The following is a 27,482-nucleotide window of genomic DNA, read 5'->3' as shown; positions in this document are numbered from 1 at the left end:
GGCCAGTGGAGCCCCTTCAAGCTGGCTTCTGTGCCCTTTGACCTGTCCCCACCATGTTGTTGAGTACTTCTTCACTTTCTTCCACATTTCAGGCTCAGCTATACCTTCTCTGCCCCAGCCCTGGAATTAGACATTTCTCCAAAGAACCCTGCCTCCTTTTATTGGAGAATGGCATCTAGAAACCAGAATTTGGCTTGTATTCTAAAACACTGCAATTACTCACTTTTTTTTTTTTTGAGACAGGGTCTCTCTCTGTCACCCAGTCTGGAGTGCAATGGCACTATCTCGTGTCACTGCAACCTCTGCCTCCTGGGTTCAAGGGATTCTCATGCCTCAGCCTCCTGAGTAGCTAGGATCACAGGTGTGTGCCACTATGCTTAGCATTTTTGTATTTTTAGTAGAGATGGGAGCTTGCCGTGTTGGCCAGGCTGGTCTCGAACTCTTGACCGCAAGTGATCCGCAGCCTTGGCCTCCCACAGTGCTGGGATCATGGGCGTGAGCCACTGCACCTGTCCCAGAATTCCTGACTTTTGAGAGAAAGCGGTGTGGAAAATTTTCTGGAGAATAAAATCTGCTGTGAAGGCCGACTTTCCATAAGTAGTTTGAACACTTGTGTTTTTGCTTCTTAAATCTGGGTTAAAATATTCCTGTAATTGTACTCAGACTTACTAGTATATTTACATACCAAATTTGTAGTTGTTTAATTGGATCATGAGGAATTTGATAGAGACTAAGCAGAGACTGATTGTTTCACTGTTGTTCTTTTCTGTTGCTTATTACCGTGTTTAATGCTCATTTCAGATGAACAGATGCTGTTCCATGTTTATAAATAACCCTCATCCTATGTATCTAAGTAATAGATAATTGTAAAAGCTAATGACAGAATACATATTTGTTTTTATTTTTAGAATAATGCAGTTTAGTTCTTAGAGATTCTTGTACTTGAAAATACCATTGACAAGCTTCATGTTTATAGTTAGTTTGTATCTACTAGGACATTTGAGGTAACAAAACCTGCTTGTGAGTTTTGGTTAAGATTTTCATAGGGAAAATCTAAACCTTTTTTTTTTTTTTAACCTATTTCATTATATGCTAATGTTAACCTACCATTACAGTGACTGGAAAATGATAGGTCCTATAATTATCCAGTTCTCAGATGGATAATTTGTTATTTTTTATTTTACCCTTAGTTGGCATTGTTTTGTGCTCCCCATAATATTCTGTTTAATGTGCTACATCTGTATTTTGAACTTCCAGCTTGTTATTTCTGGTGCTTTGATCATGGACCATGTTTTATATCTGATTAAGTGAAAGCAAGTCTTTATAAGGTCAGACCCCTCTAAACCTCTTTTGCAAGGAGCTTGTAGACTTGCTTTGTTCACTCAGTGGGCTAGCTACTTCTTTTTAGGACACATTCTCAAAATGGTATTGCACAGGTTGGAGTTCTCCCTGCAGTGATGGCTTTCTAAGCACTTCAGCTGTCCCTGTTTACAACTGACACGAGCGATCTGGTTTCCTGAAGGTTGACAATAGTGAGACCTTTGGTTCTCAAGGAATGGGTTCTCTTTGCCTCAAACTGTGGAACAGTCCTGCTTTTACACCCAGAGCTGCTAACCAGTTCTCTTTTCCCTTCTAGAAATGACGCTTCTCTCCTCCCAGTCTTCATCACTGGTGGCCCCTTCTGGGTCTGTGTCCACCGAAAATCCAGAGCAGAGGATGCTAGAGAAGAGAGCCAAGGTCGTAGAAGAACTTCTTCAGACAGAAAGAGACTACATTCGGGATCTGGAAATGTGCATTGAGAGGATCATGGTACCCCTGCAGCAGGCACAGGTGGGAACTGGGAGACAGAGTTAGTTTGACCTTGAGTATGGTCCTCCAGGCCAGAAGCATTAGGATATAGGAGTTTTCACCACAGATTTATTTGATTTGAAATAGAAACTGTGACTGTGAGTGCTGCTGTTCTTAATCAAGGGCCTCAACATCCGTGTGTCATCAGCTTAAGCCTTCAGCATCTTTCACTTGTCAAGTCTACTGTTAACCTACCAGCCACTGCAGTCACTCCCAGGACTCCTCCTGTTTCTGTGGCTCCTGAAAACAGTTCCAGGGAGTCTGAATCGTGGCCCTGCTGGAAGGCTGAGTGATGATATAACAAAGCCTGGGGGTGAGCGGTTACGTGACTCTAGTACCTGTTTATATAGAATTTATCCAGGAAACCCTTACTAACATGTGAGTAGGCTGGGGACTTTTCTGGATGCTGGAGGTAGTAAGAAAAGGGTAACAGTGTCCTGGGGTTTATAGTCCTTATTGCTTGTAACTTGACCAGCTGGGCTGGGCTTGGGTTTACACCCTTGGAGCATTCGCTTCCAAGTCCTTCTGTAGCAGCTGGGCAGTGCCACGGGATGTTGGGCGTGGGTGGGAATTTGTATCCCAGTGCATTTGTAGACCAAATTGTTTCCATTATCATACTAAAGTGCTCATGGGGGTGGCAGAGAATAGTTGGATCAAGGACAAAGGATGACACTAAAGATAATGATGGATATTTCTAGTCTGGAAACTTCATGAACATGAGTGAAGAAAGTGACCTTCAGCAATTTTTCTACAATTCTTGAAGAGCTGTTCCTAAGATGGTTGAAATACCATTAATCTCATTTCCGTGCATCTTTATGTTTTGTTTCCTTTTCTCAGGTACCAAACATTGATTTTGAGGGACTTTTTGGAAATATGCAGATGGTGATTAAGGTCTCAAAGCAATTATTGGCTGCTCTGGAAATCAGCGATGCTGTAGGTATGAGCTCCTGTGTTGTTTCAGAAGCAGCTTTTTAAAAAAACTTCATGCTCAGGAGGAAGGGGCCTTCCTGATACTGAGTAACTATGTCGCTGGGAACATACAGGTTTAGGTACTTAGTTCAGAGGTTACTTGTCCTCTACTTTCCTTCTGTCTCAGTCTAGTTTGGGGTAATACAGGATGTTAGCAATAGAAGTTTTGGATGTCATACAGTACGACGTTTATTCCATACTCATGGTTGCAGCCCATTACTGGGTCATGAGATCAATTTATTTTTCAAGAAAATAAAATAGAAAATATCAGAATGCTGCCAGGCACAGTGGCTCACTCCTGTAATCCCAGCACTTTGGAGGCCGTGGCAAGAGGATCACCTGAGGTCAGGAGTTTGAGATCAGCCTGGCCAACATGGTGAAACTCTGTCTCTACTAAAAATACAGCTGGGCATGGTCACGGGCTTCTGTAATCCCAGCTACTTGGGAGACCAAGGTGGGAGGATTGCTTGAGTCCAGGAGGTTGAGGTTGCAGTGAGCTGAAATCGCGCCATGAGCCACGACACTACCACCTGGGGGATGGAGCAAGACTCGGTCTCAAGAAAAAAAAAAGAAAATATCAGAATGCACTGTAAGTAAGTTTAACTACCAATTTTTGAAACTTATCTCTTTTTTTGACACAGGATTTTTGTCGCCCAGGCTGGAGTGCAGTGGTGTGAATTCTGCTCACTGCAGCTTCAACCTCCCAGCCTCAAGCCATCCTCCCGACCTTGGTCTCCCACGTAGCTGGGAGTACAGGCATGTGCCATCATGCCCAGCTAATTTTTGTAATTTTTTTTTTTTTTTTGTAGAGACAGGGTTTTGCCATGTTGCCCAGGCTGGTCTCAAACTCCTGGGCTCAAGTGATCCCCCCATCTCGGCCTCCCACAGTGCTGGGATTACAGGTGTGAGCCACCACAGCTGGCTGAAACTTTTATTTTCATTTCACATATATGTGTGCTGAGTCATAATTTAAAATATATTTATGTGGGACATTGTCAAAATGTTTTTAAAACATTAATCTAGTTCTTGTAAACAAGGGAACTTATTGGTTATCCATTGCTGTATAACAATTGCACCGAAACGTAGCAGCTGAAAACATTAAACATGTATTACCTCGCTGCTTCTGTAGGTCAGGAATCTGGAGGGGGCTCCGCTGGGTGGTTCTGGCCCGGGATCTCATGAGGTTGGAGTCAGTTGTTGGCCTGGGCTGCCGTCATCTGGGGCTCAGGGATCTGCTTCCAAGAAAGCTCACTCAGCTCTTCAAGCCTCAGTTTCTTGCCACATGAGCCTCTGCCTGGGCTTTCCTCACAACGTGGCATGAGTCATGAGTCACCTAGAGTGACCTGTGAGAGAGAGCAAGAGACAGAATGAGAGTGCGCAAGAGCAAGCATGCCTGAGACAGGAGCCACAGAGTCTTCTATAACCTGATCTTGAAAATGACATAGCATCACTTCTGTCATATTCTGTGGGTCATACAGACCAGCCCTGGCACAGTGTGGGAGGGGACATCCTATCATTTTGCTGCTTTATTGGAATCCTAATTACAAGAGGCTACCCCAGTTCCAGCCATGACACTGTACACAACAACATCCAGCAGAAGGAGTGACCCCTGTGTCATTTTAAGTCTTTGCAAACCTTTTCCAGAGCTCCCCGATCAGATATCTTATTTCTCGTTGGCCACAAGTGGGTGACATGCATGCAGCTAAGCTGATGGCTAGAAAGGGGAATGGGTCATGACGCTGGATTACACTAGATGGAATTTACCTGACTCATCTGGGAGAAAAACGGACACAGGAACAAAATCAGGGTTTTGTCCCCTGAAGGGAGGAGGAAACAGCTCTGGGATGTTGTGGCATGGTTCGTGTTTCCTGGATGTTTCTCTCACCACATACCCTCTCAAGATAGGTCCAGCTGGATCTCAATTGTTCTCTGCAATAGACGGCCCTCTGAGGTTTAGGTACTATTGTTTCTTCTTTTTTTAGACAGGGTCTCACGTTGTTATCCAGACTGGACTGCAGTGGCACGATGATAGCTCACCCATAGCCTCGATTACCCAGGTCAAGCAATCTTCTCACCTCAGCTCCCTGAGCAGCTGGAACTATAGGCATGCACCATCAGGCCCAGCTAATTTTTAAATTTTTGTAGAGATGGAGTCTCACTATGTTGCATAGGCTAGTCTTGGTTGCCTGGCCTCAAGTGATCTTTCCTCCTCAGACTCCCAAAATGCTGTGATTATAGGCATGAGCCACCACACACCTTTTTGAGACAAGGTCTTGCTCTGCTGCCTAGGCTAGAATGCAGTGGCGTGATCATGGCTCACCGCAGCCTCGACCTCCCAGGCTCAAGTGATTCTCCCACCTCAGCCTCCCAACTAGCCTTTTTATTTTTAGTGGAGATGAGGTCTTGCTCTGTTGCCCAGGCTGATCTTGAACTCCTGAGCTCAAACGGTCCTCCCACACTGCTAGGTTACAGGTGTGACCTTCTCTGCAGCTGGTTTAGGTACTCTTTGTCCTATTTTACAGTGAAGAGACTGACACTTAGAGGGAAGGTAATTTGCCCAGGCCACACAGCTAGTAATTGAAGGACTGGCATTCAGACTCAAGCCTGTCAATGCAAATGCCATTAGCCTCTACACAAAATATGACTGTGTCTTTTGATTTTCTGGAACAGTTAGAAAAACTGGAGCCTGAGGTTCTTGCCCTTAGTCTAACTGGAGAGGTCCGGGAAGTTGAAGGAGATACACACATTGAGTTGGGCAGAAGGAAGTCACAGTGACCCAGTTTTAGTGTGATGGTGAAGCATAAATGCCAATGTATATGATTTTTTAAGGCACTTGAAGTATCTCTGGGTCATTTATTTGTATTAAGAAAGAAATAAGGTAAAGCTGGCTGCTATCTAAAAGGGCTTAATTATAAATTAAGCGGTTACTCATTTTTCTTCCAGTTTATTACCTGTTGTCGTGCCTGGGGCTCTCAGGTGGTTGGAGTTAAACCAGCTTCTGCAAGGCACCTTCTCCCCTTAGGTCTGGTTCAAATCAGAAATGAGAGTCTTAGCATCTGTGTCTCTTATAGTGTACTATACCTTACATTATGACAGTAAACTGGGAAATGAAAGCAAATGTCCACAACCCCACCTCCATAAGATAGCACCTGCATTTATTTTTTCTTCTTCCCTTCGCTTCTTGTCCAAAGTCAAACAAGGAGTTGGGTAGCAGGCTTCAATGTGTTGAAGACACAGAGAGGTGGTGGAGAGGGCTCGACACTGAAAGGCTGAGACCCAGGCGCGAGGACTAATTTTTAGAGGAGAATGGTGGGTGGTGGGCCTGAGGGAGCCAAGACTGAGAGCACCATGTCGGTGGCTCTAGCAGAAGGCCAGGTGGTGCGTTCAGTGGGGGATTCACAAAGGACAAACGAAGTCTGAAACATCTGATGAGGGAAGGCTCTGAGAAGTCCGTGAAGGGCAAGACGGGCAAAGGGCAGGTGACCGAGATAGAGAATGATCAAGCAGCACCGGGAGACTCTGGGCACGTGGTCATAGGTGGAAAAGACTGGCTTTACGTGATTTTAAACACATCCCATGGAGAGCTATGTTGTTCATAATGACCCAGGATGTGTGTTTCTGTGTATGTCTATGCTTAGTTTTACCATGTCCAATGTCTTCCTTTTCTTTTTTTTTTCGAGACAGTCTCACACTGTTGCCCAGGCTGGGCTGTAGCAGTGTGTTCACAGCTTACTACAGCCTCCACCTCCTGGGCTCAAGCGATCCTCCCACCTCATCCTCTCTAGTAGCTGGGACTACAGGTGTGTGCCACCACACCCAGCTAATTTTTATGTCCGATGTTTCCTGATATTTTCTTTTCTATTTGATCAGCTGGGCGTGTTGGCTCACACCAGTAATCCCAACACTTTGGGAGGCTGAGGCAAGGCGGTCAGATCATGTGAGCCCAGGAGTTCTGGACCAGCCTGGGCAACATGGGAAAACCCCCTCTCTACAAGAAAAAAAAAAGTCCATTCTGTCTCATCAAAACAGTGCTGACTGTGACCTGTTAAGTATATTTCGTGACCCAGAGTTTGAAAGAGATTAAGGTGTAGCTTTGCTAGTTTGTAATTGATGTAGAATAGTCACTATCAGGGAAGTTGAAGAACAGCAAATTGAGTGTAAATCATCAGTCTGGATGGTGAAGATTCTGAGAATGCAGCTAGGAAAAGGGCTGCGAAAAGAAGAAGGCAGACTAATGTAGAATGGTGAAACCAGATGAAGACATGGGTGGCTTAGGGGTTCCAAAGTTGCTGTGAAGGCTGGGCGCAGTGGCTCGTGCCTGTAACACTTTGGGAGGCCAAGGTGGGCGGATTGCTGAGCCCGGGAGTTCGAGACCAGCCTGACCAACAAGGCAAAACACCATCCCTACAAAAAAATAAAAAATTAGCCGGGTATGGTGGGGCACATCTGTAGTTCCGGCTATTTGGGGGGCTGAGGGCAGAGAATTGCTTGAGCCCAGGAGGTCGAGGCTGCAGTGAGCCGTGTTCAGCCTGGGTGACAGAGCAAAACCCCATCTCTTAAGAAAAAAAGAAAAAAAAAAAGTGGCCATGAAGATGAAAAGGGAGCCAGCCCTGCCCCCACTGCTGTGACTGGTAGGTTGCAGGAGTAGACAGAAGGGAAGATTCTGGCCAGGTGCAGTGGCTCATGCCTATAATTTATGTAGTTTGGGAAGCCAAGGCGGGAGGATTGCTTGAGGCCAGGAGTTCAAGCCCAGCCTGGGCAACATAGTGAGACCTCGTTTCTACAAAACAGCAACAAAATTACCCAGGTGTAGTAGCACACACCTGTGTTCCCAGGTACTTGAGAGGCTGAGGCAGGAGGAATCCTTGAGCCCAGGTGTTGGAGGCTGCAGTGGGCAATGGTCACGATACTGCACTCTAGGACACAGAATGAGACCTTGTCTCAAAACAATTTTTTTTTTTTTTTTTTTTTTGTTAAAGACAGAATCTCTCTCTGTTGCCACACTGGAGTGCGGTGACACGACCTCTGCTCATTACAACCTCTACCTCCTAGGTTCAAACGATTCTCCTGCCTCAGTCTCCCAAGTAGCTGGGAATAAACCACATAGTAGTAGCTGTGACTTTGTCACCAACAGAAGTCACATGTTCCTATCACATTAGGTTGTTGCAAATATCTTGAAATTTCAGTAACCCTCAACCAGAGGCAGCCAATGTTACCAATGTGTGTCACTCCTCATGCTGTGACAGTATGGGGATTGTTAGACTCAGAGCTACATTTGGTTATTTAATGCCTTATAAAGAAGTATATGGCTAAGACTCACGCCTGTAATCCCAGCACTTTGGGAGGCCCAGGCAGGTGGATTGCTTGAGCCCAGGAGTTTGAGATCAGCCTGGCCAACATGGCAAAACCCTGTCTCTACTAAAATTACAAAAATTAACCAGATATGGCAGCATACATCTGTAGTCCCAGCTGCTCAGGAGGCAGAGGCGGGAGGATCATTTGAGCCTGGGAGGTAGAGGTTGCAGTGAGCCAAGATTGTACCACTGCACTATAGCCTGGGCAACAGAGTGAGACCCTGCCTAAAAAAAAATAAGATAAAATAAAGAAGTATATAGGTTATATCATAAGTTGGGGATTTATCATTATAGGTATTTTAATGTAATAAACTTTGTCCATAGTCTTATTTATGCACAAAAATGTTAGAAACTGCTGCTGTAGAAGAACCCCGTCTCTACTAAAAATACAAAAATTAGCTGGGCATGGTGGTGTGTGCCTGTAATCCCAGCTACTCGGGAGGTTGAGGCAGGAGACTCACTTGAACCGGGGAGGCGGATATTGCAGTGAGCCGAGACGTGCCATTGCAGTCCAGCCTGGGCAACAAGAGCGAGACTCCATCTCAGGAAAAAATAAATAAAATAAGAAAGTAAGGGGGTCCTTATGGGGTTCTCATTACACATTACCATCCCTACATGGAGAACGCTCTCAGATGCCTGTCTTGGCCCGACTGCAAAGGGACTGGAGGCTCTGTTTCAGAGGCGTGTGTGTGTGTGTTCTAAAACAAATACATGAGCCTGGGCAACATGGCGAAACCCCCTCTGTACCAAAACTACGAAAAATTAGCTGGGCATGGTGGCATGCACATGTGGTCCCAGCTACTAGGGACCCGAGTCTGGGAGGTGGAGTCTGCAGTGAGTGGAGATTGTGCCACTGCACACCAGCCTGGGTGATAGAGTGAGACTCTGTCTCAAAAACATAAAATAAAATGAATACATACATACATAGATGACATGGCTTTCTAAATTTTGCTTTACATGATTACAACTTTAAGCTGTTAGATGGAAGTTTCTTACTATTTGATGGATAGTCTTACTATCATTTCTTGTAGTAGGTAGGATGTAGATGGTACTAAAGTTTGGCTGTGTACCTTACATTTAGTATACTGAGAAGAAAGTTACTAAAAACACTGTATGTTTGTGTATATTCCAAAGGACCTGTGTTTCTTGGTCACCGGGATGAGCTTGAGGGAACATACAAGATTTACTGCCAGAATCATGATGAGGCCATTGCGCTGCTTGAAATCTACGAGAAGGATGAGAAGATCCAGAAGCATCTTCAGGACTCCTTGGCAGATCTGAAGTAGGAGTTTTGACCACTTAACTTCCATCACAGTTCGTTAGTTCTCTAAGTTATACCTGTGTATATGCCTGGACTTGATTATGACATCTATCTTATTTTAAACATAAGATATCCATGATATATATCATTTAAATGGTTTCCTGATTATATTTTTGTCCATGTGAATAAATTTTACCTGTATGGAGTATTAGATTAACATTATAAGGTTAAAAAGCAGCCAGGAGAGGATGGTTTGGTCTAGATAAACAAGAGCATAGGTGAGAAGACTAAATACAGGGTTTGTTTTTTTTTTGAGACAGAGTCTTACTCTGTCACCCAGGCAAGAGTGCAGTGTCGTAATCTCAGCTCATCACCCAGGTCAGCATGCAGTGGCACAATCTCGGCTCACTGCAACGTCTGCCTTCTGGGTTCAAGCAATTCTCCTGCCTCAGGCTTCCAAGTAGCTGGAATTACAGGCGCATGCTACTATACCTGGCTAATTTTTGTATTTTTAGTGGAGGTGGGGTTTCACCATGTTGACCAGCCTGGTCTTGAACTCCTGACCTCAAGTGATCCGCTCGCCTCAGCCTCCCAAAGTGCTGGGATTATAGGTGTGAGCCACTATGCCCAGCCAAGGTATTCTTGACATCAGGTGAGATTGTCCTGGTCTTAGGGAAGCAAGGTATAAAGGTATAATGTATGGGTAAGTAGATCAAAGGGAAGTTAGGAGCTAAAATTTTTTTCTTTTTTTCTTTTTTTGAGAGACGAAGTCTCACTCTGTTGCCCAGGCTGGAATGCAGTGGTGCTGTCTCGGCTCACTGCAACCTCCACCTTCTGGGTTCAAGCGATCCTTCTGCCTCAGCCCCCTAGTAGCTGGGATTACAGGCACGTGCCACCATGCCCGGCTAATGTTTGTATTTTTAGTAGAGACGGGGTTTCACCATCTTGACCAGGCAGTTCTTTTCTTTTTTTTTTTTTTTTTGAGACGGAGTCTTGCTCTGTCACCCAGGCTGGAGTGCAGTGGCCGGATCTCGGCTCACTGCAAGCTCCGCCTCCCGGGTTCACGCCATTCTCCGGCCTCAGCCTCCCGAGTAGCTGGGACTACAGGCACCTGCCACCTCGCCCGGCTAGTTTTTTGTATTTTTAGTAGAGACGGGGTTTCACCGTGTTAGCCAGGATGGTCTCGATCTCCTGACCTCATGATCCGCCCGTCTCGGCCTCCCAAAGTGCTGGGATTACAGGCTTGAGCCACCGCGCCCGGCTGACCAGGCAGTTCTTGAACTCCTGACCACAGGCGTGAGCCACCACACCTGGCCAGGGCTAACATTTTTTAGTAGACTAAATATGTTACCATAGACATTCCTAATTTTTTGTCACATATGATTTATGTTCCGAGAAGAATGTGAAACTCAAGATTCTCTCTCTCTATAAGCTGTCTCTTTTCTTTTCATGCCCACTCTCTCTAATAAGCTGTCTCTTTTCTTTTCATGCCCACTGCCTTGTAGGAGCCTATACAACGAATGGTAAGTTCCATTGCTGCTTGATGTACGCACTCATTTCTTTTGTGGATTTTTCCTCTCTCTTAAACAACTGTATTTTCTTCCTTTATAGATAAACCTAGAAGTAGACTCACCTTGCTGGGTTTTTTCTCGTAGCATTTATCCCCAAGTGAACACTTCACTTATTTGTTTTTGCCTATCTTCTACCAGGGCAGGGACTTTCGGGGTCACTATTAAATCCCCAGTACCTAGTAGTACCTGGTGTTTATTAGATGAATACATGTTGAATGACTGAAATTGGAAAGTAGGGTAAAAGAACAGAGAGCAATATTTAGGAACAAATCCTGCCCATAGGCATATATTATTATTATTATGTAAAAAATTTTTTTAAAGACGGGGTCTCACTTTGTTGCCCAGGCTGGGCGCTATATTATTGATAGCTTGCTAAAGTCTTTTTTCCTTCTGTTACAGGGGATGCACAAATTACATTAACCTGGGCTCCTTCCTCATCAAACCAGTACAGAGAGTAATGCGTTACCCACTGTTGCTAATGGAGTTGCTGAATTCCACCCCAGAATCCCACCCAGATAAAGTGCCTTTAACAAATGCAGTCCTTGCAGTCAAGGAAATCAACGTTAACATCAATGAATATAAACGGCGAAAGGACCTGGGTAAGAACAGCACTATTGTTGAAAAGGAGGTATGCCCTTTGAGAATGCTTTTCTTCTTAAAACAATTCATTACTTCACTAGAGTTGGACAAGGCAGGTGGTAGGTATAATAGGGCTGTGATAAAGAAATGGTGGTTGAATTTGGGGGAAATAAGATTTTTTTTTTATTATTTTTTTTGAGACAGAGTCTTGCTCTGTCCCCCAGGCTGGAGTGCAGTGGCGCTATCTCAGCTCACTGCAACCTCTGCCTCCCATGTTCAAGCGATTCTCCTGCTTCAACCTCCCAAGTAGCTGGAACTACAGGCGTGTGCCACCATTCCCAGCAAATTTTAGTGTTTTTAGTAGAGACAGGGTTTCACCATGTTGGCCAAGCTGGTGTGGAACTCTTAGCCTCCCAAAGTGCTGTGATTATAGGCGTGAGCCACTGCACCCGGCCCAAAATGTGATATTTATTAAAGGCAGAGTAATAAAAGCACAACTATGGTATATTGGAAATAAGGCATCTGTAATAAAATATATAACAATAAGAGCCTTTCTCAAGAGATATGAAGACAGTGATGGGAAGTTTTATTCAAGCATGAGCAGTTTCCTTCTCAACTCATTTATGGAGCTCCTCTGGAGTCCATGCATAGACGTGTTTTTTCTACGTGTCTAATTGGATGTCTTACTGCCTCTACTAAAGCTAGGACTTCTTGTCTTTTAGAAGTCTCCAATCTGCTCACCTTTCTTGTCCTGTCTTCCCTGCCCATGCCCAGTGATCCTCTCTGGGTTGAGTCCCTCACTTCCCTTCCTAAAACAGTCAGTTGCCCACCCACCCACTCCTTCTTCATAACACTGAATGCACTCATCAGGTCTCTTGAGGCCCTAACTTGAGCATTCAGTGAGTATATGTAGCACAGTGATTGTGCTGAGCTGATTGATTATTCATATCCTTAAGCTATCTACAATACAGTATAACCTTTTTGTCTTTCCATTCTTCTCCACACTTCAAAGTTATCTAAAATCATTTCTCTGCCTTCTACTTCAACTGTGTCACCCTCATTAGGATGGGATGTTAACTGTGGCTTCTAAAGCTCTCTGGTCATCCAGCCCTTTCCCTTGGTTCAAATCTCCTAATGCGATGTAGTCTCCAACTTCTACAACCAGGTATACCTTTTTGCTGCCTCCCAGTCTTCCCCTTGCCACCCTTCTACTTTTATCTCTACACTTTTCTATAGGTTGTGCCTAATGTTTGACATGGTAATTAAATTACTGCTGTATAGCATTTCACTATGGGAGACGATTGGATATCAATATCTCATTTGTGTATGGCACCATTTATCATGGCCTTACAAGTATTGCTTTCTGCATTTTACTGAAGAGGAAAATGAGACTCAAGGTAAAATGACTGATTTCACGCCATACCTTAAGTGACAGACCCAGGCATTGACTTCAGATTTCCTTAAGTTCTTTCCCTTAACACCCCTATGCTGTTTTCCTCCTTGTCTCTGACCCCTCTCCTAGCTGCCCATTTTCTCTCTGCTGTGCTTCAGATATCATGTCTGTGCATAAATCATTATTTGGATTAGTATTTTGTTATAAGCTCGTTGAAGACAAGCACTAGCTCCTGTTTGGGTGTTTGTCTCATTTTATGGCTCATTTTGCAGTATGTCATGCTGAGGAAAGTGCTTTTCTGACTTACTCCCCTAGTCCTCAAGTACCGTAAGGGTGATGAAGATAGCCTTATGGAGAAAATTTCCAAACTGAACATCCACTCCATCATCAAGAAATCCAACCGAGTTAGCAGTCACCTGAAGCACCTCACTGGCTTTGCTCCTCAGGTGAGATCCCCATCCTGGAAGGCTTAGCGCATCTCTGACAGCTTTTCAGGGCTCTATGAGACAGCCTGCCTGGCGTCAGTTGGTATGGTTCCCTTCCTTGGACGTCCTCTGGTTTTGCGAGCTGGTGGAGACAGGGCCCTCCAGCTGCTGGTTACAAAGGCAAATTAGAGGGTCAGATCAGTCGACATGTAATGACTATGGTAGTTTTCACCACCTCTAAGGAGCTTATAATTTATTTGGTGGGACAAAACTATAGTTGTAGACTTATTAAGCTAGCAGGAATTTAAGAGATCACCTAGTTGGATACATGATGTTACAAAGAAGGAAACGTTAAGTGTAAGAGATTGAGTGGGTTGAAAAACAGACAGTTTATCGGCAATGCTGAAAGTTGACCTGAAGTCACATCATTCCACTATACTATATACACAAGGTACAATTAATGGAAAATACAAGCCAGAAAATAGTCCATTGCTAGGTTTTGTACTTTGTTCTCCAAATGCTGTAGTATTTTAGAAAAACAGGAGTTCCGTGAGAGCAAGAGTCATGTTGACCTGAGCCTTATAGGAAGGGGGCAGGTATGCCACAGGGAGGGAGAGAACCTGCCAGGCCGGGGAACCTCATGAAGGACAGTCCTAGGATCAGCAGACATGGCAGTGCTGGGGTGAAGAGGGCAGCCTGGCCAGAGCAGAGGGCTTGCAAAGAAGGTTTAAAGGAGGATCTGTGTGTATTTTGGAGGTCTTTTGAAACCACATGCAGGTGTTTAAATCAATTCACTGTGATTCCGGGAAACATTAAAGGTTTAAAATTTGAACAAAAGATGTTTTTAAGAAAGCTACTTTTGGCTGGGTGTGGTGGCTTACCCCTGTATTCCCAGCACTTTGGGAGGCCAAGGCCGGTCAATCACCCGAGGCCAGGAGTTTGAGACTAGTCTGGCCAACATGGTGAAACCTCGTCTGTACTAATAATACAAAAATTAGCTGGGCGTGGTGGCACAGGCCTGTAATCTCAGCTACATGGGAGGCTGAGGCAGGAGAATTGCTTGAACTCAGGAGGCAGAGGTTGCAGTGAGCCAAGATCACGCCATTGCACTCCAGCCTGGGCGACAAGAGTAAAACTCTTGTCTCCACAAAAAAAAAGAAAGCTACTTTTGCCAGTAAGATTAAAGGAGCATCCAAATTTGCTAACAGCACTTGTTTATTTTTGAACAGATAAAAGATGAAGTATTTGAAGAAACAGAAAAAAACTTCCGAATGCAAGAAAGATTGATTAAATCTTTTATCCGAGACCTGTCTCTCTACCTCCAGCACATCCGGGTGAGCGTCAGCATCACTTTAGTTAGACTCACATACAATGTAATTCTGTCCCCTTTCCTGTTCATCTATCATATTGTTTAATGAATGCTGAGTAATCTAGACTCAAATCATCACTGTTATGCCCCTGCATAGTTTTTGTTGAGATGCCAATAGGTTATTTAACAGTTAACAGTGTTTAGATCAATGTTGTCGTATTCATTTCAAAGCAGCCCAACTTTTTCCACCCTCTTTTTGGTCCTCGTCACCCTTCGTCCCACACACACCTTATTTTTCTTTTTACTTATTACAGTTCACTTTGTCAAGACCAGTTTGAAAATCAAATATTGAATACAAAAGCTAGGAAGCTGTAAACAGGAAACGTAGACAAGAGAAAGAGCAAGCAGTGAATATGAGTAAGAGAATGTTCCTGTGTGGTATGCTTTCCGATCACTTCAGCTCCCAATTTATTAATATTCAGTTGCTATAATAAGGCCTCTAAAGGTATTAGAGCCATAAATAGCTTTGAGATCTAGAGAAGCCAAGGAGATCAGGTGAGCCTCGGTCTTTCCTTGCCTCAAGCAATGCTTCCTCCCTGAGGTCAGAACCAGGACCAGCATTCCTTCTATTCTTGTCTCTAATTTCTCTGTTGATTTAATATAGGATGCTGTGAGTGTACTCGATACTCCTGTCCCTTTGATCTTTTAGAGACAGAGTCTCTCTTCATCACCCAGACTGGAGCGCAGTAGTGCCATCATAGCTCATGCAGCCTCCAACTCCTGGGCTCCAGTGATCCTCTCACCTCAGCCTCTTGAGTAGCTGGGACCACAGGTGCACACCACCACGCCTGGCTAATTTTTAAAGCAGAGATGAGGTCTATGTTGCCCAGGCTGGTCTTAAACTAGCCTTCCGAAGTGCTGGGATTACAGGCATGAGCCACCATGCCCAGCCTGAACATCTGATCTTATAAAAGAATTTCCTTAAAAGGGATCCTTAACTTTTTAAAAAACATTTTTTTAAACTAAATAAAATGGTATAAAATTTAAAGGTACCGAAGGACTAAGTAAAAATAATTATTCCTTCTACCTTGTCACCTGGTCATCTTCTATAGAGACAGTCACCACCCACCAAGTTCTTCCCTCCTATCAGAGATTTTGTGTGTGTGTATGCAGGTGGGAGATACACTAGCATCTTGGGTTTCGCACTTAATCAAATTTCAGAAGTGATGGTGTAGCCATACAGTCAGAGGCCTGTTGTTCTTTTTTCCTTCGAGACAGTGTCTCACTCTCGCCAGGCTGGAGTGCAGTGGCGCAATCTCGGCTCACTGCAACCTCCGCCTCCCGGGTTCAAGTGATTCTCCTGCCTCAGCCTCCCAAGTAGCTGAGGCATACGCCACCACACCCAGCTAATTTTTGTATTTTTAGTAGAGATGGGATTTCACCATGTTGGCCAGGATGGTCTCGATCACTTGACTTCATGACCCGCCCACCTCAGCCTCCCAAAGTGTTGGGATTACAGGCGTGAGCCACCACGCCTAGCCTTGGTCCGTTGTTCTTTATAACTGCATAGTATGTATCATTCTATGGACATGTCATAATATATTTAGTCCCCTATTGGCAGATATTTAAATCATTTGTAGTTTAAAAAGATTAGAACTAGTCATACAAGGAATATCCTTGTGGATACATCATTTCCTGATCTGTGTGAGTCTGTCTGAAGGCCAGTGTACTTCTGAGCCAAATCATGTGGCAGTATAAATTTTGATAACTACCGTTAAATGTCAGAGATGTTGTAAAGGGGAAAAGTTGCAAAAGCAATATCCCTTGCTAACTCAGTGTTATCAAAACCAGTGGGTTTTATCTTTGCCTGCAAGAGAGGTAAAAAAATATTTCAGTATAGTTTAAATTGCCATTTCTTATATTAGAAATGGAGTTGAGGATATTCTCTTATATCATATTTTTCTGTGACTTACCTATGTTCTGGCATCTTTATCAGTTTGTTGATCTCTGTATCTATTGGAAGAAATAGTCCTTTGTCTGAGATGGCTTGCAAATATCCTCCCTCACCTCAGTTTGTTGACTTCTGAGTTTGCTTATAGTGTTTTCTCCCCGTAAGAGTTTAAACTTGGATTTTATGGCTTCTTAGTTTTGTGTCATATGTAGAAAGGCCTTTGCTATTGCAACATCTAAAAATCTTGTGTTTTAGTACTTTTATCATTCCATTGTTTTAAGATTAAATCATTGCTGTATCTGGACTTTAGTAAATCAGGTTTGAAGCAGGGATTCAACTTTATTTTTCCAGCTGGTTACCCAGTGGTCTATCATTTATTGAGTAATCCCCACTGATTTGAGATGCCCCCTAGTTTCTTTTAAATAGCAAACTTTCACCCTTGTGTTTTAAAAATGTAACTAGTGCCAGGCGCGATGGCTCATGCCTGTAATCCCGCACTTTGGGAGGCCAAGGTGAGCGGATCACATGAGGTCAGGAGACCAACCTGGCCAACATGGTGAAACCCCGTCTCTACTAAAAGTGCAAAAATTAGCTGGGCATGGTGGGAGGTGCCTGTAATCCCAGCTACTCGGGAGGCTGAGGCAGGAGGATCGCTTGAACCCGGGAGGCGGAGGTTGCAGTGAGCTGAGCCAGTGTAGGGAACAAGAGTGAGACTTTGTCTCAAAAAAAAAAAAAAAATGTAATTAGGTAAAAATTAGGGTTGATAAAACTTTGCAGAAGCACATTGGCTTAAAGTGAGAGATTTGACAAAAACATTGGGGCATGAGCCAGGCATGGTAACACACACCTGTAGTCTCAGCTACCCAGGAGGCTGAGGTGGGAGGATTGCTTGAGCCCAGGAGTTGGAGGACAGCCTGGCAACATGCAAGACCCTATCTCTAAAACAAACAGGCAGGGCGCAGTGGCTCATGCCTGTAATCCCAGCACTTTGGGAGACTGAGGTGGGCAGACCACTTGAGGTTAGGAATTCAACACCAGCCTTGCCAACATGGTGAAACCCCATCTCTATTAAAAATACAAAAGTTAGCCAGGCATGGTGGTGGGTGCCTGTAACCCAGCTACATGGGAGGTTGAGGCAGGAGAATCACTTGAACCCAGGAGGTGGAGGTTGCAGTGAGCTGAGATCGTGCCATTGCACTCCAGCCTGGGTGAGAGTGAGACTCCATCTCAAGAAAAATAAAACACACACAATATTGGGGCAGCTACTGAGTATGTTTCTTTGTCTTGCTGCTTCATAGGACTTTCCCCTAATACCTCTCTCATGCTGATATCCCTCTGTTGGCCATTTTCTCCCCAGGTTTTCTAAAGTGTGACACGCTACACCTGAGCCCTCAGCCCTTAAAAGTCTCACCTCCGTAGCAATGACTGATACATTTTGGGTTGGGATATATGTAACGTTGAAAACCATCTGATGGAAGTATCAATTCGGTTCTGACTGCTGACAGAAATTGAGAGAAAATGTTGAACAGTTCTGTCATGCCACAAAATGAAAAGCCTGCCCAATAATAAAATTAGATAGATTGACTAACAGCGAGAAAACCAGAGAGAACATAAGCTGAGGGCCACTGGCTGGATAATTTGGTATCTACATTGGCATATGGGCTGATATTTGGGGACTTTACAGCATTCCTTTAAAAGAAAACAAGAGGACATCATGTTTCACATTACATCTCCCAGTCAGGAGGAATTAGCAACATTCCCTGAGTTATCTTACTGACAAAGCCCTGGCTTTGTATGTACAGATATAAATATTAACGACAAAAGGTCTAAAAATTGTTATAAAAATAAAGCATCAAACCAATGTGTGAGGCACTGAAGGTTTTTGCTTAGGGACTTTGTTTGCCCTTGAAATAGACTAATGGAGTATTTAGTCTGTTTGGGTTACAGCCCAGCATTGTAGAGAGGGGGTTTCACCATGCTGGCCAGGCTGGTCTCAAAAGAAAGCCTGGAAAACCAACCTGGGGTTCAAACTATCACTATCTGGAGGAGTTGACTCTGTGATAATGGAGTCAGCAGACAAAACAGACAAAAGTCTACCTTTATGGAGCTTCCATTTTTACTAGGAGGGTGGGTGAAGGAGAGCATGACAATAAGCAGGCATTAGTCAATTCTAGTCACGTGAGAGGGTATTTTTTTGCAAAGACAAAGAAAGGAAGCAGCACAGCAGGAGCCGTTGGGAGCGCCAGGGTGGGATGGGAAACCGGGCTGGCATGATCAGTAGCATGGCAGGGCAGTTGTCTGTGAGACAGTGACAGCATGAACCAAGACCTGAGGAAGGAGAAGCGACTGGTCATTGTCATAATCCTGTAGGAATCACCTTGGTTCTAATTTGATAATTTACTTTTTGGTAAATTAAGAAACCCTATTAGGTACATAGGGGAATACTAAAGAGATGATAAAAGCCCTCCCTAATTTTTTTTTTTTTTTTTTGAGACGGAGTCTTGCTCTGTAGCCCAGGCTGGAGTGCAGTGGCCGGATCTCAGCTCACTGCAAGCTCCGCCTCCCGGGTTCACGCCATTCTCCGGCCTCAGCCTCCCGAGTAGCTGGGACTACAGGCGCCCGCCACCTCGCCCGGCTATTTTTTGTATTTCTTAGTAGAGACGGGGTTTCACCGTGTTAGCCAGGATGGTCTCGATCTCCTGACCTCGTGATCCGCCCATCTCGGCCTCCCAAAGTGCTGGGATTACAGGCTTGAGCCACCGCACCCGGCCCCTAATTTTTTAAGAAATAAAAGTCTTAGACTTTTCTCTGTGCTCCGTAAGTCATAGTTGTTGAAAATATGCTTATTTCAAAGCTCAAATACCAGACTAGTGAGGAAATTTCAAATTATGGAACGCATTTTTCCCAGATTGCTATTCAGGGTGATGGATGACAAAGGCTGGAAAGTTCTGTCTGTTCTGACTTGTGTCTGTCCTCACTGGCTCCAGGAGTCGGCGTGTGTGAAAGTGGTGGCTGCCGTGAGCATGTGGGATGTGTGCATGGAGCGAGGACACCGGGACCTGGAGCAGTTTGAGAGGGTGCATCGCTATATCAGTGACCAGCTCTTCACAAACTTTGTAAGTAACTTTTTCTTCAAAAGTTGGCCCCCTTCCCAAGGTCATCTCAAATGCATCAGCTCATGCAAAAGTCAGTTCCACAGATGCAGGCCCTGGGCGCCAGGCATATTAGTCATCCTTTAGCTATATTCACATTGGGGTTTGATATTTACAACATGACTTTCAGTTAGTTAAAGGGAAATGTAGGACCTGTGTCTGTACAAACAGATTTTTTTAAAAAACAGCTTGTAGGGCCGGGTGCAGTGGCTCAAGCCGGCAATCCCAGCACTTTGGGAAGCCGAGGCGGGCGGATCATGAGTTCAGGAGCTCGAGACCATCCTGGCTCACACGATGAAACCCTGTCTCTACTAAAAAATATATAAAAAAATTAGCCAGGCATGGTGGCAGTAGCCTGTAGTCCCAGCTACTCGGGAGGCTGAGGCAGGAGAATGGCGGGAATCCAGGAGGCGTAGCTTGCAGTGAGCCAAGATCACGCCACTGCACTCCAGCCTGGGCGACAGAGCAAGACTCCATCTCTAAAAAAAGAAAAAAAATAAAATAGCTTGTGATTAATTTAGTTAAAGAGGACACAGGAAAATTAGGCAATTAACTGATCAAATAAAAACAACTATAGGAGTAATAACTTGAAGAGGGGCCAGGTGCAGTGGCTCATGCCTGTAATCCTAGCACTTTGAGAGGCAGAGGCAGGCAGATCACTTGAGGTCGGGAGTTCAAGACCATCCTGACCAACGTGGTGAAACCCTGCCGCTACTAAAAATACAAAAATTAGCAGGGCATGGTGGTGGGCACCTGAAATTCCAGGTACTCAGGAGGCAGAGGTCAGATAATAGCTTGACCCCAGGAGGAGGTTGCAGTGAACCAAGATTGCACCACTGTACTCCCTCCTGGGCAACAGAGTGAGACTACGTCTCAAAAAAAAACCTTGAAGACAAATATTTAGGAATATAATTAATATGTTACCAAAGAGATTTGAGATGGTAAAAACTACTTCAAGGCCGGGCTCATGCCTCTAATCCCAGCACTTTGGGAGGCCAACGTGGGCGGATCACCTGAGGTCGGGAGTTGAGACCAGCCTGACCAACATGGAGAAACCCCGTCTCTACTAAAAATACAAAATTAGCCAGGCATGGTGGTGCATGCCTGTAATCCCAGCTACTCAGGAGGCTGAGGCAGGTGAATCGCTTGAACCTGGAAGGTGGAGGTCATGGTGAGCCGAGATCTCCAGCCTGGGCGGCAAGAGCGAGACTCTGTCTCAAAAAAAAATACTTAAAGTACTAAAGACCAAATTTCTTGAGAAATTCTAAATCCATATATATGGGATTATTTAATCCCTTGTAGAAAAAAACTGGATGGGGCCGGGCGCAGTGGCTCAAGCCTGTAATCCCAGCACTTTGGGAGGCCGAGACGGGCGGATCACGAGGTCAGGAGATCGAGACCATCCTGGCTAACACGGTGAAACCCCGTCTCTACTAAAAAAATACAAAAAACTAGCTGGGCGAGGTGGCGGGCGCCTGTAGTCCCAGCTACTCGGGAGGCTGAGGCAGGAGAATGGCGTAAACCCAGGAGGCGGAGCTTGCAGTGAGCTGAGATCGGGCCACTGCACTCCAGCCTGGGCGGCAGAGCGAGACTCTGTCTCAAAAAAAAAAAAGAAAAAAACTGGATGGGATTTGATAGTTTCTTAGGGATCTATAAACGGCCTGAAGGTGAAAAAGACATGCCCAGCTGGGGACCTGACAGGTGTTCTAATTGTACATTATTTTTAATAAGATGCTATTAAGTACTACTAAGTACCTGTTTATGTTCTTTATGTATTCATTGCCTTACCCTTAATGTCTCTGTGTTAGAAAGAATTAAAGAGAAAAATTTATTATTTTTGATATGGAGTCTCTCTCTGTCACCCAGGCTGGAGCGCGGTGGCACAATCTCGGCTCACCGCAACCTCTGCCTCCCGAGGAGCTGGGACTATAGGTGCACACCGCTGCACCTGCCTGATTTTTGTATTTTTAGTAGAGACGGGGTTTCGCCAGGCTGGTCTCAAGCTTCTGACCTAAAGTGATCCGCCCACCTCGGCCTCCCAAAGTGCTGGGATTACAGGCATGAGCCGCCATTCCCAGCCAAGAGAAAAATTCTTTGAAAGATAAAAATGGGGGCCGAGTGTGGTGGCTCATGCCTGTAATCCCAACCACTTGGGAAGCTGAGGCTGCAGTGAGCCGAGATTGCGCCATTGCACTCCAGCCTGGGCGAAAGAGCAAGACTCCGTCTAAAAAAAAAAAAAAAAGGGTATTACCTAGTTATGATTAAAGGTTTATGAGTGTATGAAAGTTACTCCACCCCAGATTTATGTAACAACTAACTCTGGAGTTAAATTCAAGCTATGTAGACATGTACACATAATAAATGTTACCAGGTAAACTATCACATCTAGTTTCTAATGCACATATCAGCGTGCAGCTTAGCATTTATCACCTCAAGGAGCTCAAGTGGGATTAGCATATTTTACATACTCTTTGGTGTGGGAATTGAAGTATGTAGTGAGAAGTCTTGTGGAGTATTTAAGTAGAGGCTAGTGATGGGTTAGTAGAATACTGTTGTAGATCTGCATGGGTTTAGTTTGTGTACTAGAAACAAAGTAGGTCGTTGAGGACACAGCAAAATCAGCCTTAAGAGTGACTTGGAGAATCACAAATGTGGGGTGCTGTCCATCTGAGCAATGTGCCTTTCTCGTCCCTACAGAAGGAGAGGACAGAGCGGCTTGTCATCTCCCCCTTAAATCAGTTACTGAGCATGTTTACAGGGCCCCATAAGCTGGTACAGAAACGCTTTGACAAGCTCCTGGACTTCTATAACTGTACAGAACGGGCAGAGAAGCTAAAAGACAAGAAGACCCTGGAGGAGCTGCAGTCGGCCCGGAACAATTACGAGGCCCTGAATGCGCAGCTGCTAGATGAGCTGCCCAAGTTCCACCAGTACGCCCAGGGCCTCTTCACCAACTGTGTCCACGGCTACGCTGAAGCCCACTGTGACTTCGTGCACCAGGCTCTGGAGCAATTAAAGCCACTGCTTTCGGTGAGTTTCTTTTTTTTTTTTTGAGACGGAGTCTTGCTCTGTCGCCCAGGCTGGAGTGCAGTGGCCGGATCTCAGCTCACTGCAAGCTCCGCCTCCCGGGTTCACGCCATTCTCCTGCCTCAGCCTCCCGAGTAGCTGGGACTACAGGCGCCCGCCACCGAGCCCGGCTAGTTTTTTGTATTTTTTAGTAGAGACGGGGTTTCACCGTGTCAGCCAGGATGGTCTCGATCTCCTGACCTCGTGATCCGCCCGTCTCGGCCTCCCAAAGTGCTGGGATTACAGGCTTGAGCCACCGCGCCCGGCCTCGGTGAGTTTCTTACCCCTTCAGTGGGATGGTCATCTGTGGCCTTTGCCTGGTATTTTTCTGGGAAAAATTGTAGCATGGTTTGAAAAATTGTTTGAACTAGATTAACTGAACGTGTCGCTAGTTCAGCCCTCAGGAATTCTTGATCCCTTGATGGTGTCATGAAGCCTGTGGCTTCTGAGACATCCCTTTTCCTCTTGAGCAGTTCCCAGAAGAGCCAGCCAACCTGGCCTGCAGCCAGTGCCCTGGAGAACTTGTGTTTTGCATCAGGCTGCTGTGTCCGTAGCTCAGAGAGTGAGCTGCAGCTGAACTTTAGCTTCAGTGGTTCTAAGGAGACTCTGTCAGTCTGGGATCTTTCATCGTGTTTTCTTCTTTTCTCTCTCTCTGCTCTTCCCACGGACTCCAGTTACTCAAAGTGGCCGGCAGGGAGGGAAACCTTATTGCCATCTTCCACGAAGAACACAGCAGAGTTCTGCAGCAGCTCCAGGTTTTCACCTTCTTCCCGGAGTCTCTTCCAGCTACCAAGAAGCCGTTTGAGAGGAAAACCGTTGACCGCCAGTCTGCTCGAAAGTCACTCGTGGGCCTGGTTAGTAGGGAACTGAGAGGAGCAGCCCCACCTCGGGGTAAAGAGTGGGAAACCCTGCAGCCAGGCCCAGATCCCACTATTGGAGTTTCTGTATTTCATAATAAATGGAGAATAATGGTTGCATTCTCACCCATCATGGGCTCATGCATTTGCCCAGTTTTTTTTTTGTTTTGTTTTTGAGACTGTCTCTCATTCTGTTGCCAGGCTGGAGTGCAGTGGTGCAATCTTGGCTTATTGCAACCTCCGCCTTCTGGGTTCAAGTGAATTCTGCTTTCAGCCTCCCAAGTAGCTGGGACTACAGGCACACGCCACCACACCCAGCTAATTTTTGTATTTCTTAGCAGAGATGGGGTTTTACCATGTTGGCCAGAGTGGTCTCGATCTCTTGACCTTGTGATCCATACACCTCGGCCTCCCAAAGTGCTGGGATTAGAGGCGTGAACCACCACGCCTGGGCTTTTTTTTTTTTTTGCGGGGAGTGGGGGCATTCACCTGGTATTAATTTATTGATTCATTAATTCAGGAAACTGATTTAAGGGTGTATTAATTCTGCCAGGCCTCCCTATTTTTTATCCTGTATTCATAAAAGTAATACAGCTAAACAGTTAATGTTTGACTGCCTTTTTTACCTGGAATTAGTCTTTTTTAACTCAGTTCTTCCATATTTTAAAAACTAGCATAAGGCACACCAGATTATATGGGTTCATAATCTAGAGGACTGTGGATACATCTTTGCTTACAATATTTTTGCCCCATATGATCCCATAGACATTAATTTACATTACCTTAAAAGGGAGAATTATGATTTGTTTTTTTGAGACAGAGCCTTGCTGTCACCCAGGCTGGAGTATAGTGGTTCGATCTTGGCTCACTACAACCTCCCAGGTTCAAGTGATTCTCCTGCCTCAGCCTCTTGTAGCTGGGATTGCAGGCATGCATCACCATACCTGGCTAGTTTTTCTATTTTTAGTAGAGACAGGGTTTCGCTATGTTGACCAGACAGGTCTCGAACTCCTGGCCTCAAGTGATCTGCCCACCTTGGCCTCCCAAAGTGCTGAGATTACAGGTGTGAGTCACCATGCCCAGCCTGAATTTATTATTACCTTTTTTCTTATGACTTCCTTGCTCTCACAGGTGGGGAAGTCAAGACAGGGAAAGTCTCAGTTGGTTAGGTTCATCTAACAAAATACAAGACGACCTACTAATATCACTTAGATATTTTGATTTTTTTTTAAGTGGCATTTTAATCACATTTGTCACAGAAAAACAAATGTAAGAATAGGTGTGTATCAAATTTTCTTAACTATAAAGGCATCAAACATTGCCTAAGGGCTCTTTTTACGTAGCCATGTGCGCTGGCTTCATCACAAAAAAAAATTTCTGAGACTGGCCACGTGTTGGGATGAAATATGGCTGCTGGGGTGGTGGCCACTGAGGGATTTTTGTTGATGTCTTGCCTTTCAGCCAAGTTACATGCTACAGTCAGAAGAACTCCGGGCCTCCCTCCTGGCCAGGTATCCCCCTGAAAAACTCTTCCAGGCAGAACGGAACTTCAATGCTGCTCAAGACTTGGATGTATCACTTTTGGAAGGTGACCTGGTGGGTGTGATTAAGAAAAAAGACCCCATGGGCAGTCAGAACCGCTGGTTGATTGACAATGGAGGTAAGAGATTTTTCAGCAGCAGGGAATTGTAACTGGGAAAAAAATAGTTTAGCTACACCCAAATCCGGACTAGACCAGGAAAAAAAAAATCTTTAAGGGGAAAAGTAGCCTTAACCTTCTCTACAGAGTGAAGATCATTACTGAAACAAAACCTGTTTTTGTTGGGACGAATTCCAGAGGAGACGCCATTGCTTATCACGCAAGCTCTTGCCATGTGTTACAGCACTTACAGGCAGGAAGGCCTGCCTCACGGAATCCTGTTCCTTCTTAGCCTTTTCCCAGTAGGCCACAAAATAAGCTGCCCTCTTTTCAATTTTTTTTTTTTTTTTTTTTTTGTGGCAGTCTTGCTCTGTTGCCCAGGCTGGAGTGCAGTGGCACAATCATAGCTTATTACTCCTGGGTTCAAGGGGTCCTCCTGCCTTAGCTGGGACTACAGGTATGCCATCATGCCCAGCTAATTTTTCAATAATTTTATAGATATGAGGTCTTGCCATGTTGTCCAGGCTGGTCTCCAACTTCTAGGCTCAAGCCATCCTCCTGCCTGTTTCTCCTAAAATGATGGGATTATAGGTGTGAGCCACCGCAGCTAGCACCTCTTCCAATTTCTATGAATTTGTCTTGTGGAAATTAAAAACCTGTGGGATTTCATTTGCTTTCTTCTCCCCATAACAGCTTTACCTCATGACTAGGAAATTACTTTAAAAACAGCTTACAACTTTTTTGGAGGGAGAGTGATTGGCAGAATTTAAGTAAGTGTACAAGGGATAATACTGATCTGTAATCCCTTTTTCCAAAATCCAAAAAGTTCTAAAAAACAAGGATTTTTTTCAGAACACTTTTGCCAAAACCTGAATGAAAGTGATGTGAGACTATAATTGTAACTTATCACTTTTGGTGTGAATAATCGTGTGTATATTTTTCATTTTTATCTTTTGTGACAGGGTCTAGCTTTATCACCCAGGCTAGCTAGAGTGCAGCGGCTTGATCTCAGCTCACTGCAGCCTCCGCCTTCAAACGATTCTCCTGCTCAACCTCACAAGTAGCATGCACTACCACATCTGGCTAATTTTTGTAGAGATGGGGTTTCACCATGTTGACCAGTCTGGTCTCCAACTCCTGACTTCAGGCGATCCACCTGCCTTGATCTCCCAAAGTGCCAGGATTACAAGCATGAGCCATGGCACCTGGCCTTATTTTTTTAAATGCTGATTGCAATCTGATTCAACCAAGAGGTTGCTCACATCATGGATGGATGAGTACAGCTCCAACATGAATGACACAAAAACAAAACTTTCCTATTTGCAATTATGTGAGATACTTTTAGTTTATAACTGACACATACTTGTTAATATCGATGGGGTATGGTGTGATAATTTTTTTGAGACAGGGTCTAGCTTTGTCACCCAGGCTGGATTGTAGTGGCACGATCTTGGCTCACTGCAGCCTCCACCCCCCAAGCTCAAGCAATCCTCCTGTCTCGGCCTCCTGAGTAGCTAGGACCAGAGGCGTGCACGACCATGCCCAGTTAATTTTTTGTTTTTAGTAGAGACAGTCTCCCTGTGTTGCCCAGGCTATAAACTTGTCATTTCTTTGCAGAGATATCAGAATCCTTGGCTTCTGTCTTGAGATACACATCATTAGCTACAGTTACCTTACTGTGCCAATAGAACACCAGAGCTTATTTCTCCTAACTTTGTACCTGTTAAGTAACCTCTCCCCAGACTCACCTCCCATGATAGCCACACCTCCCCCTCCACCACCCCCAGTCTCTAGTAACTAGCATTCTACTCTCAACCTCTATGAGATCAACTTGTCTAGATTCTACGTGAATGAGATTATATGGTATTTGTCTTTCTGTGCCTGGCTCATTTCACTTAACATGTCCTCCAGGTTCAACCATGTGGCCACAAATGACAGGATCTCATTCTGAATATTCATTAACAGAATTGATTATGGGGTGCTGACCCTGCTGGGGGAGATTTACAAAATATGTAATATAGCTACTTGACTACCTTTCCAGAATTAAAAGAATCTGAATTCCAAAACATGTCTGGCCCTAAGCATTTTAGAGAGAGATTGTGGTCCCA

General features: G+C 44.8%; 1 protein-coding gene across 3 annotated transcripts in view; it reads left to right on the top strand.

Annotated features, from left to right (window-relative positions):
* The window catches only part of DNMBP (dynamin binding protein), a 124,964-nt gene that overhangs the window by 91,222 nt on the left and 6,260 nt on the right, over nucleotides 1-27,482 (top strand). For all 3 annotated transcript variants that reach the window (XM_025397447.1, XM_025397448.1, XM_025397449.1), the window contains 11 exons: nucleotides 1,637-1,830; nucleotides 2,686-2,785; nucleotides 9,306-9,453; nucleotides 10,938-10,955; nucleotides 11,403-11,602; nucleotides 13,291-13,421; nucleotides 14,630-14,734; nucleotides 19,648-19,776; nucleotides 22,510-22,842; nucleotides 23,553-23,732; nucleotides 25,197-25,395. In XM_025397447.1, coding sequence (XP_025253232.1) covers nucleotides 1,637-1,830; nucleotides 2,686-2,785; nucleotides 9,306-9,453; nucleotides 10,938-10,955; nucleotides 11,403-11,602; nucleotides 13,291-13,421; nucleotides 14,630-14,734; nucleotides 19,648-19,776; nucleotides 22,510-22,842; nucleotides 23,553-23,732; nucleotides 25,197-25,395 — 1,737 coding nt within the window. The remainder of the gene's footprint in view (nucleotides 1-1,636; nucleotides 1,831-2,685; nucleotides 2,786-9,305; nucleotides 9,454-10,937; nucleotides 10,956-11,402; nucleotides 11,603-13,290; nucleotides 13,422-14,629; nucleotides 14,735-19,647; nucleotides 19,777-22,509; nucleotides 22,843-23,552; nucleotides 23,733-25,196; nucleotides 25,396-27,482) is intronic.

The sequence above is a fragment of the Theropithecus gelada genome, chromosome 9 (assembly GCF_003255815.1).
Source record: "Theropithecus gelada isolate Dixy chromosome 9, Tgel_1.0, whole genome shotgun sequence".
NCBI lineage: Eukaryota > Metazoa > Chordata > Mammalia > Primates > Cercopithecidae > Theropithecus > Theropithecus gelada.
Note: the sequence above shows the minus strand (reverse complement) of the source record. Positions and strands in the feature narration are given on the sequence as shown.